The sequence below is a fragment of the Hemiscyllium ocellatum genome, chromosome 47, assembly GCF_020745735.1.
Source record: "Hemiscyllium ocellatum isolate sHemOce1 chromosome 47, sHemOce1.pat.X.cur, whole genome shotgun sequence".
NCBI classification, from domain to species: domain Eukaryota; kingdom Metazoa; phylum Chordata; class Chondrichthyes; order Orectolobiformes; family Hemiscylliidae; genus Hemiscyllium; species Hemiscyllium ocellatum.
The window spans coordinates 7,021,807-7,033,808 of NC_083447.1; the positions used below are offsets into that span (position 1 = coordinate 7,021,807).

At 43.7% G+C, this 12,002-nt stretch overlaps 1 protein-coding gene across 1 annotated transcript in view; it reads right to left on the reverse strand.

Annotated features, from left to right (window-relative positions):
• The window catches only part of LOC132836796 (protein phosphatase 1 regulatory subunit 37-like), a 52,291-nt gene that overhangs the window by 28,980 nt on the left and 11,309 nt on the right, over positions 1-12,002 (reverse strand). Inside the window, exon 2 of the mRNA XM_060856266.1 lies at positions 6,103-6,200. Coding sequence (XP_060712249.1) covers positions 6,103-6,200 — 98 coding nt within the window. The remainder of the gene's footprint in view (positions 1-6,102; positions 6,201-12,002) is intronic.

The window sequence follows — 12,002 nt, forward strand, 5'->3', positions numbered from 1 at the left end:
AAAGACCCTCATTTTAAAAGTGCTACATAATGTTGTGGTTCTGTTCGCCAAGCTGGCAATTTGTGTTGCAGATGTTTCGTCCCCTGTCTAGGTGACATCTTCCATGCTTGGGAGCCTCCTGGGAAGAGCTTCTGTGATCTTTCCACCGGGCATTTGTAGTGGTTTGAATCTGCCGCTTCCGGTTGTCAGTTCCAGTTGTCCGTTGCAGTGATCGGTATATTGGGCCCAGGTCGATGTGTTTATTGATTTGAATCTGTGGATGAGTGCCATGCCTCTAGGAATTCCCTGCCTGTTCTCTGTTTGGCTTGTCCTATAATAGTAGTGTTGTCCCAGTCGAATTCATATTACTCGTCATCTGCGTGTGTGGCTACTAAAGATAGCTGGTCGTGTCATTTCGTGGCTAGTTGGTGTTCACGGATGAGGATCATTAGCTGTCTTCCTGTTTGTCCTATGTAGTGTTTTGTGCAGTCCTTGCATGGGATTTTGTACACTACATTGGTTTTGCTCATCCTGGGTATCGGGTCCTTCGTCCTGGTGGTCGCAGCAGTCTGGCTGTCTGTTCGGAAGTGCTCTTGATGTATGGTAGTGTGGCTAGTCCTTTGGGTTGCGGCATGTCCTTGTTCCGTTGTCTTTCCCTTAGGCATCTGTTGATGAAATTGCATGGGTATCCATTTTTGGTGAATACATTGTAGAGGTGTAGTTCCTCTTTTTGCCGTTCTGGTGTATTGCAGTGTGTTGTGGCCCTTTTGAATAGTGTCTTGATGCAACTTCTTTTGTGTGTGTTGGGGTGAATGCTTTCGTAGTTCAGGACTTGGTCTGTGTGTGTGGCTTTCCTGTATAGCTTTGTGCTGAACTGTCCATTAGGTGTTCTCTGTACCATCACGTCTAGGAATGGGAGTTGGTTGTCCTTTCCTTCTTCTCTCGTGAATCGGATTCCTGTGAGTGTGGCGTTGATGATCCGGTGTGTGTTCTCTATTTCTGTGTTTTTAATGATTACAAAAGGTGTCATCCACATATCTGACCCAGAGTTTGGGCTGAATTTGCAGTAAGACTGTTTGTTCTAATCTTTGTATTACCGAAACACAAAACACTACATAGGACAAACAGGAAGACAGCTAATGATCCTCATCCATGAACACCAACTAGCCACGAAACGACACGACCAGCTATCTTTAGTAGCCGCACACGCAGATGACAAGCAACATGAATTCGACTGGGACAACACTACTATTATAGGACAAGCCAAACAGAGAACAGCCAGGGAATTCCTAGAGGCATGGCACTCATCCGTAGATTCAAATCAATAAGCATATCGACCTAGACCCAATATACCGACCACTGCAACGGACGGCTGGAACTGACAACCGGAAGCAGCAGATTCAAACCACTACAAATGCTGGAGGAAAGATCACAGAAGCGCTTCACAGAAGGCTCCCAAGCATGGAGGATGTCACCTAGACAGGGGACGAAATGTCTGCAACACAAATTCCCAGCTCGGCGAACAGAACCACAACAACAAACACCCGAGCTACAAATCTTCTCCCAAACTTTGAAGTGCTACATAATTTTGGGTGGATCCACAATTGCTCAACTGTATAAATACTGTGACTAGGAGAAAGTGAGGACTGCAGATGCTGGAGATCAGAGCTGAAAATGTGTTGCTGGAAAAGCGCAGCAGATCAGGCAGCATCCAAGGAGCAGGAGAATCGACGTTTCAGACATGAGCCCTTCTTCAGAAATGAGGCCTCATTCCTGAAGAAGGGTTCATGCCTGAAACATTGGTTCTCCTTCTCCTTGGATGCTGCCTGACCCGCTGTGCTTTTCCAGCAACACATTTTCAAATACTGTGACTACAAGAGTAGGTCAAAGACAGAGAATTCTGTGGTGAGTAATTCATCTTGACTCCCTAAAGCTGGCCCACCAGCATCAAAGTACAAGTTAGGAGTGTGATGCAAAAAAAATGTTTTACCCGTAGGCTGTATGCCTGACATGGAAAATCAGTGTAAATATTAAGAAAATTACAATTGCATTGAGCAACTAGAGAGTGGACGATTTCTGCATGGAGACAAGCTGAATTTTATTACATTTTCTGTAATCTCCCCGTTGAAATGACTTGTAATCTACATTTATAAATTTTATGAATCAAGTATATTTTCAGGGAAAAAAATTCAGTCAGGAGCGTGATGGAATTCTCTGTTTGCCTGGATGAGTGCAGTTCCAACAACACTCAAGGAGTTCAACACCAGCAGGATAAAGCACTTCACTTGATCTGCACCCTATCCACTACTTTCAACATTTAATCCCTCCACCATTGATAAGGCTATAATCCCTTGTACATCAAACATCTGGAGTCAAAATCCTTGAACTCCCTCCCAACAACGTTGTGAGTCTACCTATCGCACATGGACTGCAGCAGTTCTCATCATCACCTTCTCAAGGGCAACATGCAGAGTTACAGTCTTAGGATGGGGGGTGGGGTAGGGTGGGGGTTGGGTCTGGGTGGAATGCTCTTTAGAGGGCTGGTATGGACTCAAAAAGGCTTGCTTCCACACACTAGGGATTCTATGCTTCAATCTGTTTGCATTGAATATATTCAAATGACTCAGATTCTCATTCTCTGGGGAAGATAATTACAAGGACTAATGACACTCAGAAGAGATTCCTCGTTTCTAACTTTAATGGCTGTGGCTCTTTGTTCTAAATTTGCCCGTAAGAGGAAACATTCTCTCAGTACCCAATCCTTCAATACACTTCAGAATCTTGCACACCTCAATAAGCTCATTTCTTAGTCTTCTCAACAAGTATAGGCCCAAACTGCTCAAGCATTCATCGTAAGTCAAATCCCTTCATTCCAGGAATTGACCTGTTGAACCTTCTCTGAATGGCCTTTAGTGGAAAATTTATCCCTCCTTAAATAAGGTTGCCAAAGCCAGACATGGCAGGTGAGATGTGGTCTCACCAATGCCCTGCGAAGAGAAATAAATCAGAGTTGTGAACAAGGGTGAGTTCAAGGCCATACACTTGAAGATAGTGAGAACTGCAGATGTTGGAAAATCAAAAGATGGGGAACACAGTAGGTCAAGCAGTATTTTAAGACCAGTCCTGATGAAGGGTCCTGTCCAAAACATCGACTCTTCTGATGCTGTTTGAGCTACTGTGCTTTTCCCAGCTCCACATTTTATCAAAGGCATACACTTGGCTGTGTATGCAATGCTGCCTGCCTGCGATGCTGCGACTTGTGAAAGATATCACATGTAAAAGATGGCTTCTTGAGTGAGTCATCCAGGTCAGTTGGGACAAATGGGATAAGCACCAGCTGTAGATCTACAGTCCTGAAGTGTTAATATCATTGATAGTTTGGGCGAAGGAATGAAAGAGTATGAAAATCACCAGTCAACAAAGGAGTGTTTGACACTTGAGCAATGGAAACTCAGGGTTTGGCTGTAGCATAAGCAGTCATGTCAGTGGACTGGAATTCGACAGTCTCTCATCATCAGGATGCTGGAGCAAGAGGCAGAATGTCACACCACACTGTCAAAGTGACTACAATAGCTGTGCTCCTTTACAAAGTGGCTCCTAAATTCCACAGGAAACTGATGACAGGAACAGACAAGATTTTGCTGGTTACGGGGAAGGAATGAGGAGAGAGGAAAAAAATGCCTCAATATTTTATTGAGGAGCAAACATTTTAAAAAAATGAAATGGTGTGACTTACAGATTGTCATTCAGAACTTCAAAAATACTTTACACCTGTTTATTCCAGAAATTCAGCTCTTAATGGAAGAGCTGGATAGCCTTCTCCAGCTCTTTTTATATTGGTTTGTGGGACAAGGACATCACTGACAGAGCCAACATTTATTGCCCGTCCCTAGTTGCCCTTGTGAAGGTGAGCTGTCTTCCTGAACCATTATAGTCCGTGTGCTACAAGTTGACCCACAATGCCATTAGGGAGGGAGTTTGACCCAGCAACAGTAATGCATTTCCAAGTCAACATGGAGTGTGGCATGGAGGGAAACATCCAGGTTTTGATGTTCCCACATAGCAGCTGCCCTTGTCGTTCTTGATAGAAGTGGTCATGAGTTTGGAAGGTGCTATCTAAGGATCAAAAACAGAAGTTGCTGGAAAAGCTCAGCAGGTCTGGCAGCATCTGTGAAGAGAAATCAAAGTTAACATGACCCTTCCTCAGAAAGGTCTAAGTATCTGTCTGAGGATCTTTGGTGAATTTCTGCAATGCATCACGGAAAACATTTAAAGAAGAGGTCAATAAACTTTTGAAATAATCGGGGAATTGGCAGCAACGCTGACTTAGAATGAAAGTGGAGTTGGGCCTGCAGATCAGCCATAATCTTGATGAATGACAGAGCAGGTTTGAGGGGCTGAATATCCTTCTCACGCACCTTTATAAGTTTTTGTGTCTATTCAACTGTACCAGCAAAGTCGAGCGTGACCCTGCCCTCCCAGTATATACACATTTAGACTTTCCTTAGAGACAACTGAATAATCAATAGGAGTGGCCATTCAGATTCTTTCTTCCGCCCTGACCTCACGAGTAGAAGCAAGTTGCAGGGCCTTCATACTTGTCTTAGTGGAGTAACTTTACCCAGTCCAGTCAAGTAATCCCAAGCACGGTTGCTCCCTATGGTCATTGACAGCTACCAGGCTGTATTTACAAACTGAACTGCTAGGGTTCTATCATGACTGTGCTTGTGTTTTGCTAGTAAACTAATTCCATGCCCCTGCTGTCTTCTCAAGTATCTGTAGCTGTCCATGCTACAAATATTTATCCAGCTGTCCTTTGAAGGATTTTTATCTTAGCCACACCCTGTCAAACTCTATACTTCGATAACTATTTGCATTAAAGACATTTCTTCTAGCTACTTCCTAGTGAGTGAACGTCACAAAGTGGTGTTGTCATTGATGGAGGTAGAGCCGAGCCAAAGTTAGCAATTTCAAAAGAGTGTGGAGCAGTCAAAATGATAAAAACTCACTGAAACAAGGTCAATTTGCCCAAGTGGGCACAACCCTGAAACTTGTAGTTTGACCCTTTGGCTGCGGCAGGGAGCAATCAGCTACATTAAGTATAATCCTGACAAACACACTGTTTGGTTAGAGCTGGGACAAACTGATATTTACAGTTGTTGTGTCAATAGAGTGCTTCAGAAACTTGTGACCACGTAAACAACATTCTAGGCAGTTAGTGATAACATGTGAGTAGTAATCAAACACCTGCTCTGTTAAGAACTGATAAGGAAGAAAACTGCAAATCTGCATTGCTTCAAAAGGGTTTGGAGAAAGAAACAGGGCTATACTCAACTTGCCAGTGCATTCTGGCATGCTTCTTAACCTAATCATGCCAAACAAAAATTTCTAATTAGCTTACTGGCCATACTCAAAGCCTGAGCATAGTGACAAGGACCTCTGTAAAGCTTTGGATTTCACAGCTTTGCAAAGAGCCATAGATATTGAAGGTTGCCTCTGTATTAATCAACCGACATGATGTCACAGCTGAGTAGGATGAGTGACAAACACACTTTTGCCTGTGTCTTACATAATAGATTATAAATTCACTGCTCTGGGTCACTTTAGCATTGACGATTCAGTCAATGAGTAAGTTCTCAGTTACCAGTTTTGTCCCTGGTCTCCTCCTTTCCTGGGGGTTCCAATTCCACTGGCTTTCACAACCCTTCATGAGTGAAGCGAAGGTTTGTGGGATATTTAACTATGGGGCATCACAGCTGGATTCAATGCTGTCCTCCCTCAACCTGTTTCCCTCACTGAAATCAGATTTGGTACAAATTTGAGGGCTTAGCAATCCACACAACTGTTCGTAGTCAATTTGTTCACTGAACTATTGTGGGATCAACTTGTCAAAATGTGGAAGACCTGGTCAAGTTAGATCAATAAATTATGCAAGTGAAACCAATCCGAAGAGAAAAGATGCCAAGTGATTCATTTAGAATGGAGCCTAATAAGTGACAGATAAAATACAACAGGCCCAATCCCTACAAGAGAATGTGCATAATTTTTCACTAATTATACTTCCACATTAGTAAAGGCAGGACTCCTATAACGGGTGAGTTTACTCTGGAAGTCCAGCCTTACTTGGATTTGTTTGAGCAGCTTGTTAATCGGCTTGCAGTTCAGCTTCTGGCAGGCCATCTTGTAGGCAGCAATGATCTCCTCCACTGTCACATTCTGGGCTGAAAGACAGCAAACATTTCTGAATCACAACATAACTCAGCATCCAGTTCAAGAGATAAAGTAAATCATCCTTCTCCACCCACGTCCTGAGAGTATGCATACAAGCGTGGAGCAGGAATCACTTAAATCCACAACCTAACTACAACAGAGTCTTACACACCAATGCCTGGCATTAACTGAAGACACACTTACTTCTGGTTATCACCAATTTTCTCTGCTCGGATTAATCCTTCATGGAATCACAGGGTAAAAGAACAGTATTCAGTCTATAAAGTCTGTGCCAACCTCTTTCACACATCATTCCAGTTAGTTTTACTCCCCTACTCTGTCCCCATATTCCCGCAAATTATTTCTCCAATCCTCTTTCGAAATTACTACTGAAGCTATACCCACTATCCTAATCAGGCTCTGCATCCCAAAATACGAAAAAAAGGTTTTTGTCCGTGTGTCACTTCAGTTTTTCCCCCAACCTGAACAGACTCTGTAGCACACCGCAACCACTCCGCTCTCTTTATAGAGACTGTTTTAAGAAAGTTCTGGAATTGTAGCCCCTTTCTTCTGATCAACACTGGAGTTTGTTATTCACATATGAACCTTGACCGCAAGTGCTAGCAAAGTATTTAATCACTGGTTATGTTATTGCACAATCTAATCGTGTTCTTATTCTATTCCTGCCTTCCAGCAGAAGTCAACAGCCAGTGCTCCTCTTTCCAATTCACAGTAACTGCAGCAAATTTATGACACTGACCCTGTCTGAAAGCAGTTTGCTGGTCACGGGTACCCACAGTTATCAAACATGGGTCTATGGAGCTAAAGACCTTGGAGCTCTTGTGAGTTTATTTAACCTAAGGCTCAAGGCAGTGCTTGCATGGACAACTAGTTCTGCAACTAGCTCTGAAATGGTTGTCCAAGCAGATTGTAGATGCTTGGTGGCATAGAATTTGAACATTGCTGAAAACAAGCAAGTTCAGAACTTTCATCTTGCACTCGTTGGACGGTCATAGGAATTCCAAATCTCAAAGGGAAGGACAATTTATGCTGCAAAGAAAGCAAGTGCTGATTGGTTGCCGATTGGGCTCTGATTGGAAGAGCTCTTTCCAATGAATCAGGACCCTCTCTTGTGGTATAAATTGTTGTTCCCTTTGAGATTGGGCATTCTAATGAAAGTAGGAGAAAGTAAGGACTGCAGATGCTGGAGATCAGAGCTGAAAAATATGTTGCTGGAAAAGCGCAGCAGGTCAGGCAGCATCCAAGGAGCAGGAGAATCGATGTTTCGGGCATAAGACCTTCTTCAGGAATGAGGAGAGTGTGCCAAGCAGGCTAAGATAAAAGGTAGGGAGGAGGGACTTGGGGGAGGGGCATTGGGAATGCGAGAGGTGGAAGGAGGTTAAGGTGAGGGTGATAGGCCGGAGAGGGGGTGGGGGCGGAGAGGTCGGGAAGATGATTGCAGGTCAAGAAGGCCGTGCTGAGTCCGAGGGTTGGGACTGGGATAAGGTGGGGGGAGGGAAAATGAGGAAGCTGGAGAAATCTGCATTCATCCTTTGTGGTTGGAGGGTTCCTAGGCGGAAGAGGAGGTGCTCTTCCTCCAGGCATCGTGTTGCCATGGTCTGGCGATGGAGGCGGCCAAGGACCTGCATGTCCTTGGCGGAATGGGAGGGGGAGTTAAAGTGTTCAGTCACGGAGTGTTTGGGTTGGTTGGTGCGAGCGTCCCAGAGATGTTCTCTGAAACGTTCCGCAAGTAGGCAGCCTGTCTCCCCAATGTATAGGAGGCCACATCGGATGCAGCGGATGCAGTAAATGATGTGTGTGGAGATGCAGGTGAATTTGTGACAGATATGGAAGGATCCCTTGGAGGAAAGTGAGGGGGGAGGTGTGGGTGCGAGTTTTGCATTTCTTGCAGTTGCAGGGGAAGGTGCCGGGAATGCAGGTTGGATTGGTGGGGAGTGTGGACCCGACGAGGGAGTGGCGGAGGGAGTGGTCTTTCTGGAACGCTGACAGGGGAGGGGAGTGTCCTGATAAGTATATGAAAAGCATATGGTTGGAAGTAAGGTTTACACAGTTCTACCAGAAGTCATTTTTTTGTTCCTGTGAATATTGGGAGTGTGAACACTCAGACTCCCCAAGGGACAACCCACTACAACAAGCACAGTCTCAGCATACAGTAGCAACACGTCAAGCTAGAAACAAAATACTGCAGATGTTAGAAATCTTGGATGAACAGGTGGTGCTGGAAATGCTCTGCAGGTCAAACAGCTTCTGTGGAAAAGTGTTAATATTTCAGGTTGTGAAGTTGCATCAGAACAGAACACAACAAACTACTGTGGTGATATTAAATGTTCTCGTGAATGCAGCACAATGCCTTTAAAAGTCAAATTTTGATCACGGTCTGGATGTATGTAAAAGGACATGAATCATTCAATGTCCCAACTCCTCTGTCCAGCATAATCAAGGCACTTTAAACACAAAGTGTTACTCTGAATTGCACGTGCACAGATTTTTGATTGACAAGGGAGTTGAGGGTTAAAAGAAGTCGACAGGCAAGTGAAGTTTTGGCTGCAAACAGATCAGCCATGATCTTACAGAAAGCAGAGCTGGCTTGAATGGCCAAATACCCAGTGATTATTTCTTAGGATCTTATGGTGGTTTACTGTTCAACAAGCAATTTTGCACACTAAATTCCTCAAATTAAAAATAGTGCGATTTGGATGTTAAAGGCAGAATGCAGGGAAAACACATGAGCACCTCTGAATGATACCATTGAACTTTATCATCATCTTGCACCCCTGGAACAGATCAACAAGCCCTCAGTCACAAGTCTCATTTGGACAATGTTTGCAACAAGGCGTGCATTTCTTTCATACTTGCTCACAGTCTGGAATGTACTCTGAATTCAGATCAAAAAGATTTCTAATAGGCGACTGATTTGCAATGTAATGAAAACAATAGAATCATAGAACCCCCGATAGCACAGAAGGAGGCTGTTCAGCCCATAGAGTCTGGAGAGCCCTGGAAGAGCATCCCACCCAGATCCAGCACTGCTACCATACCCCTTAACCTTATATTTATCATGGCTATTCTACCTAGCCTACATATCTCTGAACAATTTCTGTATAGCCAATCCATTTAGCTTGCACATCTTTGGACTGTGGAAGGAAATTGGAGCACTTAGAGGAAACCCACACAGATATAGGGAGGATGTGCAAATTCCACTCAAACAGTTACCTGAGGTGGAATCAAACCCAGGTCCCAGGCAACAGTGTTAACCACGAGCCACTGTGCTGCTCTATAGCAGACACTAAACGTTTTCTTGGCTTTTTCAGATGCTGGTTCCAGGGAAAGTTACACAATGCACAGGAATACATTCCAAGGATGTATTAAACCTTCAGGGTCAGACAGCTTGGGAACATAAGAGGAGGCGGACACTTAGCCCCAAACATAGGACAAAGAATTCTATAAGGGACTTTAAAGGTGTTGTGGTGCAATTTCTAACATTGTATTATAGAATTGAATGACCAGGCCTTTGTGTAACTGAAGCACGACTCCAATCCCTATATACAGTACCCTGTTCCTCTAGATATAATCCAGGATGACGGTTCCTAACTGCAGTCAGCCTACTCCAAAACAACACCTTCCTGCTCATTGATTGAGGATATGATCAGGTTCGATGATCATATCACCAAATCGTTTGGTTATGTCCAATGTCAAGGATGTGGCTAAGGTATATGTGGGGTTGATAGGTGAGTGAGTGAGTGAATGGGGTGGTTGGGCATGCATACATGTGTGTGTCGTGGGTATGTGGTCGTTCAAAGTGGATGGGAGAAAATAAAAACACTATCTCTGAAGAACACATTCTAAGAAAAATAATGGAACTAAAGGCCAATATGTCCTCAACTGGGATTGCATCCTGGGATATTAAAGGAAATAGTTATAGAGAAAGCAAGTAACAACCTTGTAAGGATTCACAAGTTCTGGTAAAGTCTCAGAGGATTGGAAAACTACTATGCAACAACCTTATTCAAAAATAAAGGGAAACAAAAAAAAACCTAGAGGACAGATAGGTTAAACATCTGTCATTGGGAAAATGCGAAGAGTCTACTATAAAGGATGTAACAGCAGAACATTTTAGAAACATATACGATCAAGCAGAGACAACATTGCTTCGTGAAAGGAAATCATGCCTGGTAAATTTATTACAATTATTTATGAAATTTTGTTAGAATTATTTATGTGGTAACAAGAAGGATAAAGGGTAACCAGTAGATGTAATATATTTGGGTTTCCAAAAGACATTTGATAAGTGACAGTACATAATAAGAGCACATGACTGGATACAGGATTGGCTCACTTTTAGAATAGTGTTGGGAGAAAGGGGGCATTTTTTAGGATCATGAAGTGGAGTGCAACAGGAATCAGTGCTGAGGCCACAATCATTTACAATACATATTATATGGTGATGGAAGTCAACATACTACTGCCAGGTTTGAAGATGACACAGATACAGGGGAAGGCAATTAATTACTGAAGATGACACAAGGAATCCACAGAGCGAGACAGACAAATTAAGTGGGCAAAAACATAACTAATGGTGTTATGTTCTTTTACTCCTGAGGTTCTTACACACTTGATGCATCTGCAACACACTTCTGTGAACAAGCAACCAAATTTATGAAACACAGTACAGTATAGCTTTTTGGATGAACGTTTAACACACACCTTGCAGAGCTTACGAGGTCGTGGCAAAAATTTCTCTCTGAACAAAGGAAACAGTTAAAGTTTATTAAAGCTTGTACAAGCAAGGTGACCCCCTCAAAAGTTGAAAAACGTGGTGCTGGAAAAACACAGCAGGCCAGGCAGCATCCAAGGAGCAGGAGAATCGATGTTTCGGGCATAAGCCCTTCTTCAGACCCCCTCTAACACCACCCAATTCCCCCCCAACTCCGCAAGCATGCAAGGTTGATTCGAACAGAGGCACTCAACAAAGCACCATCCTCATAACCTTTCCTACCTGCCAATCTTCCTTCCCACCTATCTGCTCCACCATCCTCTCTGACCAATGACCTTCATCCCCATCCCCATCCACCTACTGTACTCATTGCTACCTTCTCCCCAGCCCCACCCCACAACCATTTATCTCTCCATCCCGGAGGCTCCCTGCCTTCATTCTTGATGAATAGCTTTTGCCTGAAAGGTCAATCTTCCTGTTCCTCGGACGCTGCCTTAACGGCTGTGCTTTTCCAGCACCATTCTAATCTAGACTGATTTCCAGCATCTGCAGTCCTCACTTTGGGTACTCAACAAAGAAAGCATATCCCCTTAATACAGGTTAGTTGGCCATGCTTACAGATGAGGAGAAAGTGAGGTCTGCAGATGCTGGAGATCAGAGCTGAAAATGTGTTGCTGGAAAAGCGCAGCAGGTCAGGCAGCATCCAAGGAGCAGGAAATTCGACGTTTCGGGCATGAACCCTTCTTCAGGAATGAGGAAAATGCTCTGGCCATTCCCCCACAGGCACATGCCACTCAAGACAACTCCCACTATTACCCACAGTCACATGCTACCCCAGGTGCAATGGCAGAATGGGATCACCCTCGGAGATAATGCAAATGCTAATACCTTAATCCTGGGGAATTGTTATGCAGACAATTTCATAACTCAGTGATTTCCCCACAACATTGAAGGTGTGAGATACCTCTAGCCACAAAGCATTTCTGAATGGAAGAGAATGAATTGATGGTTTAACTTGAGAATAGCAGAGGAGTAATGTCAAAATGAAGTGCAAATTACAATGGATAGTCACCTGCAT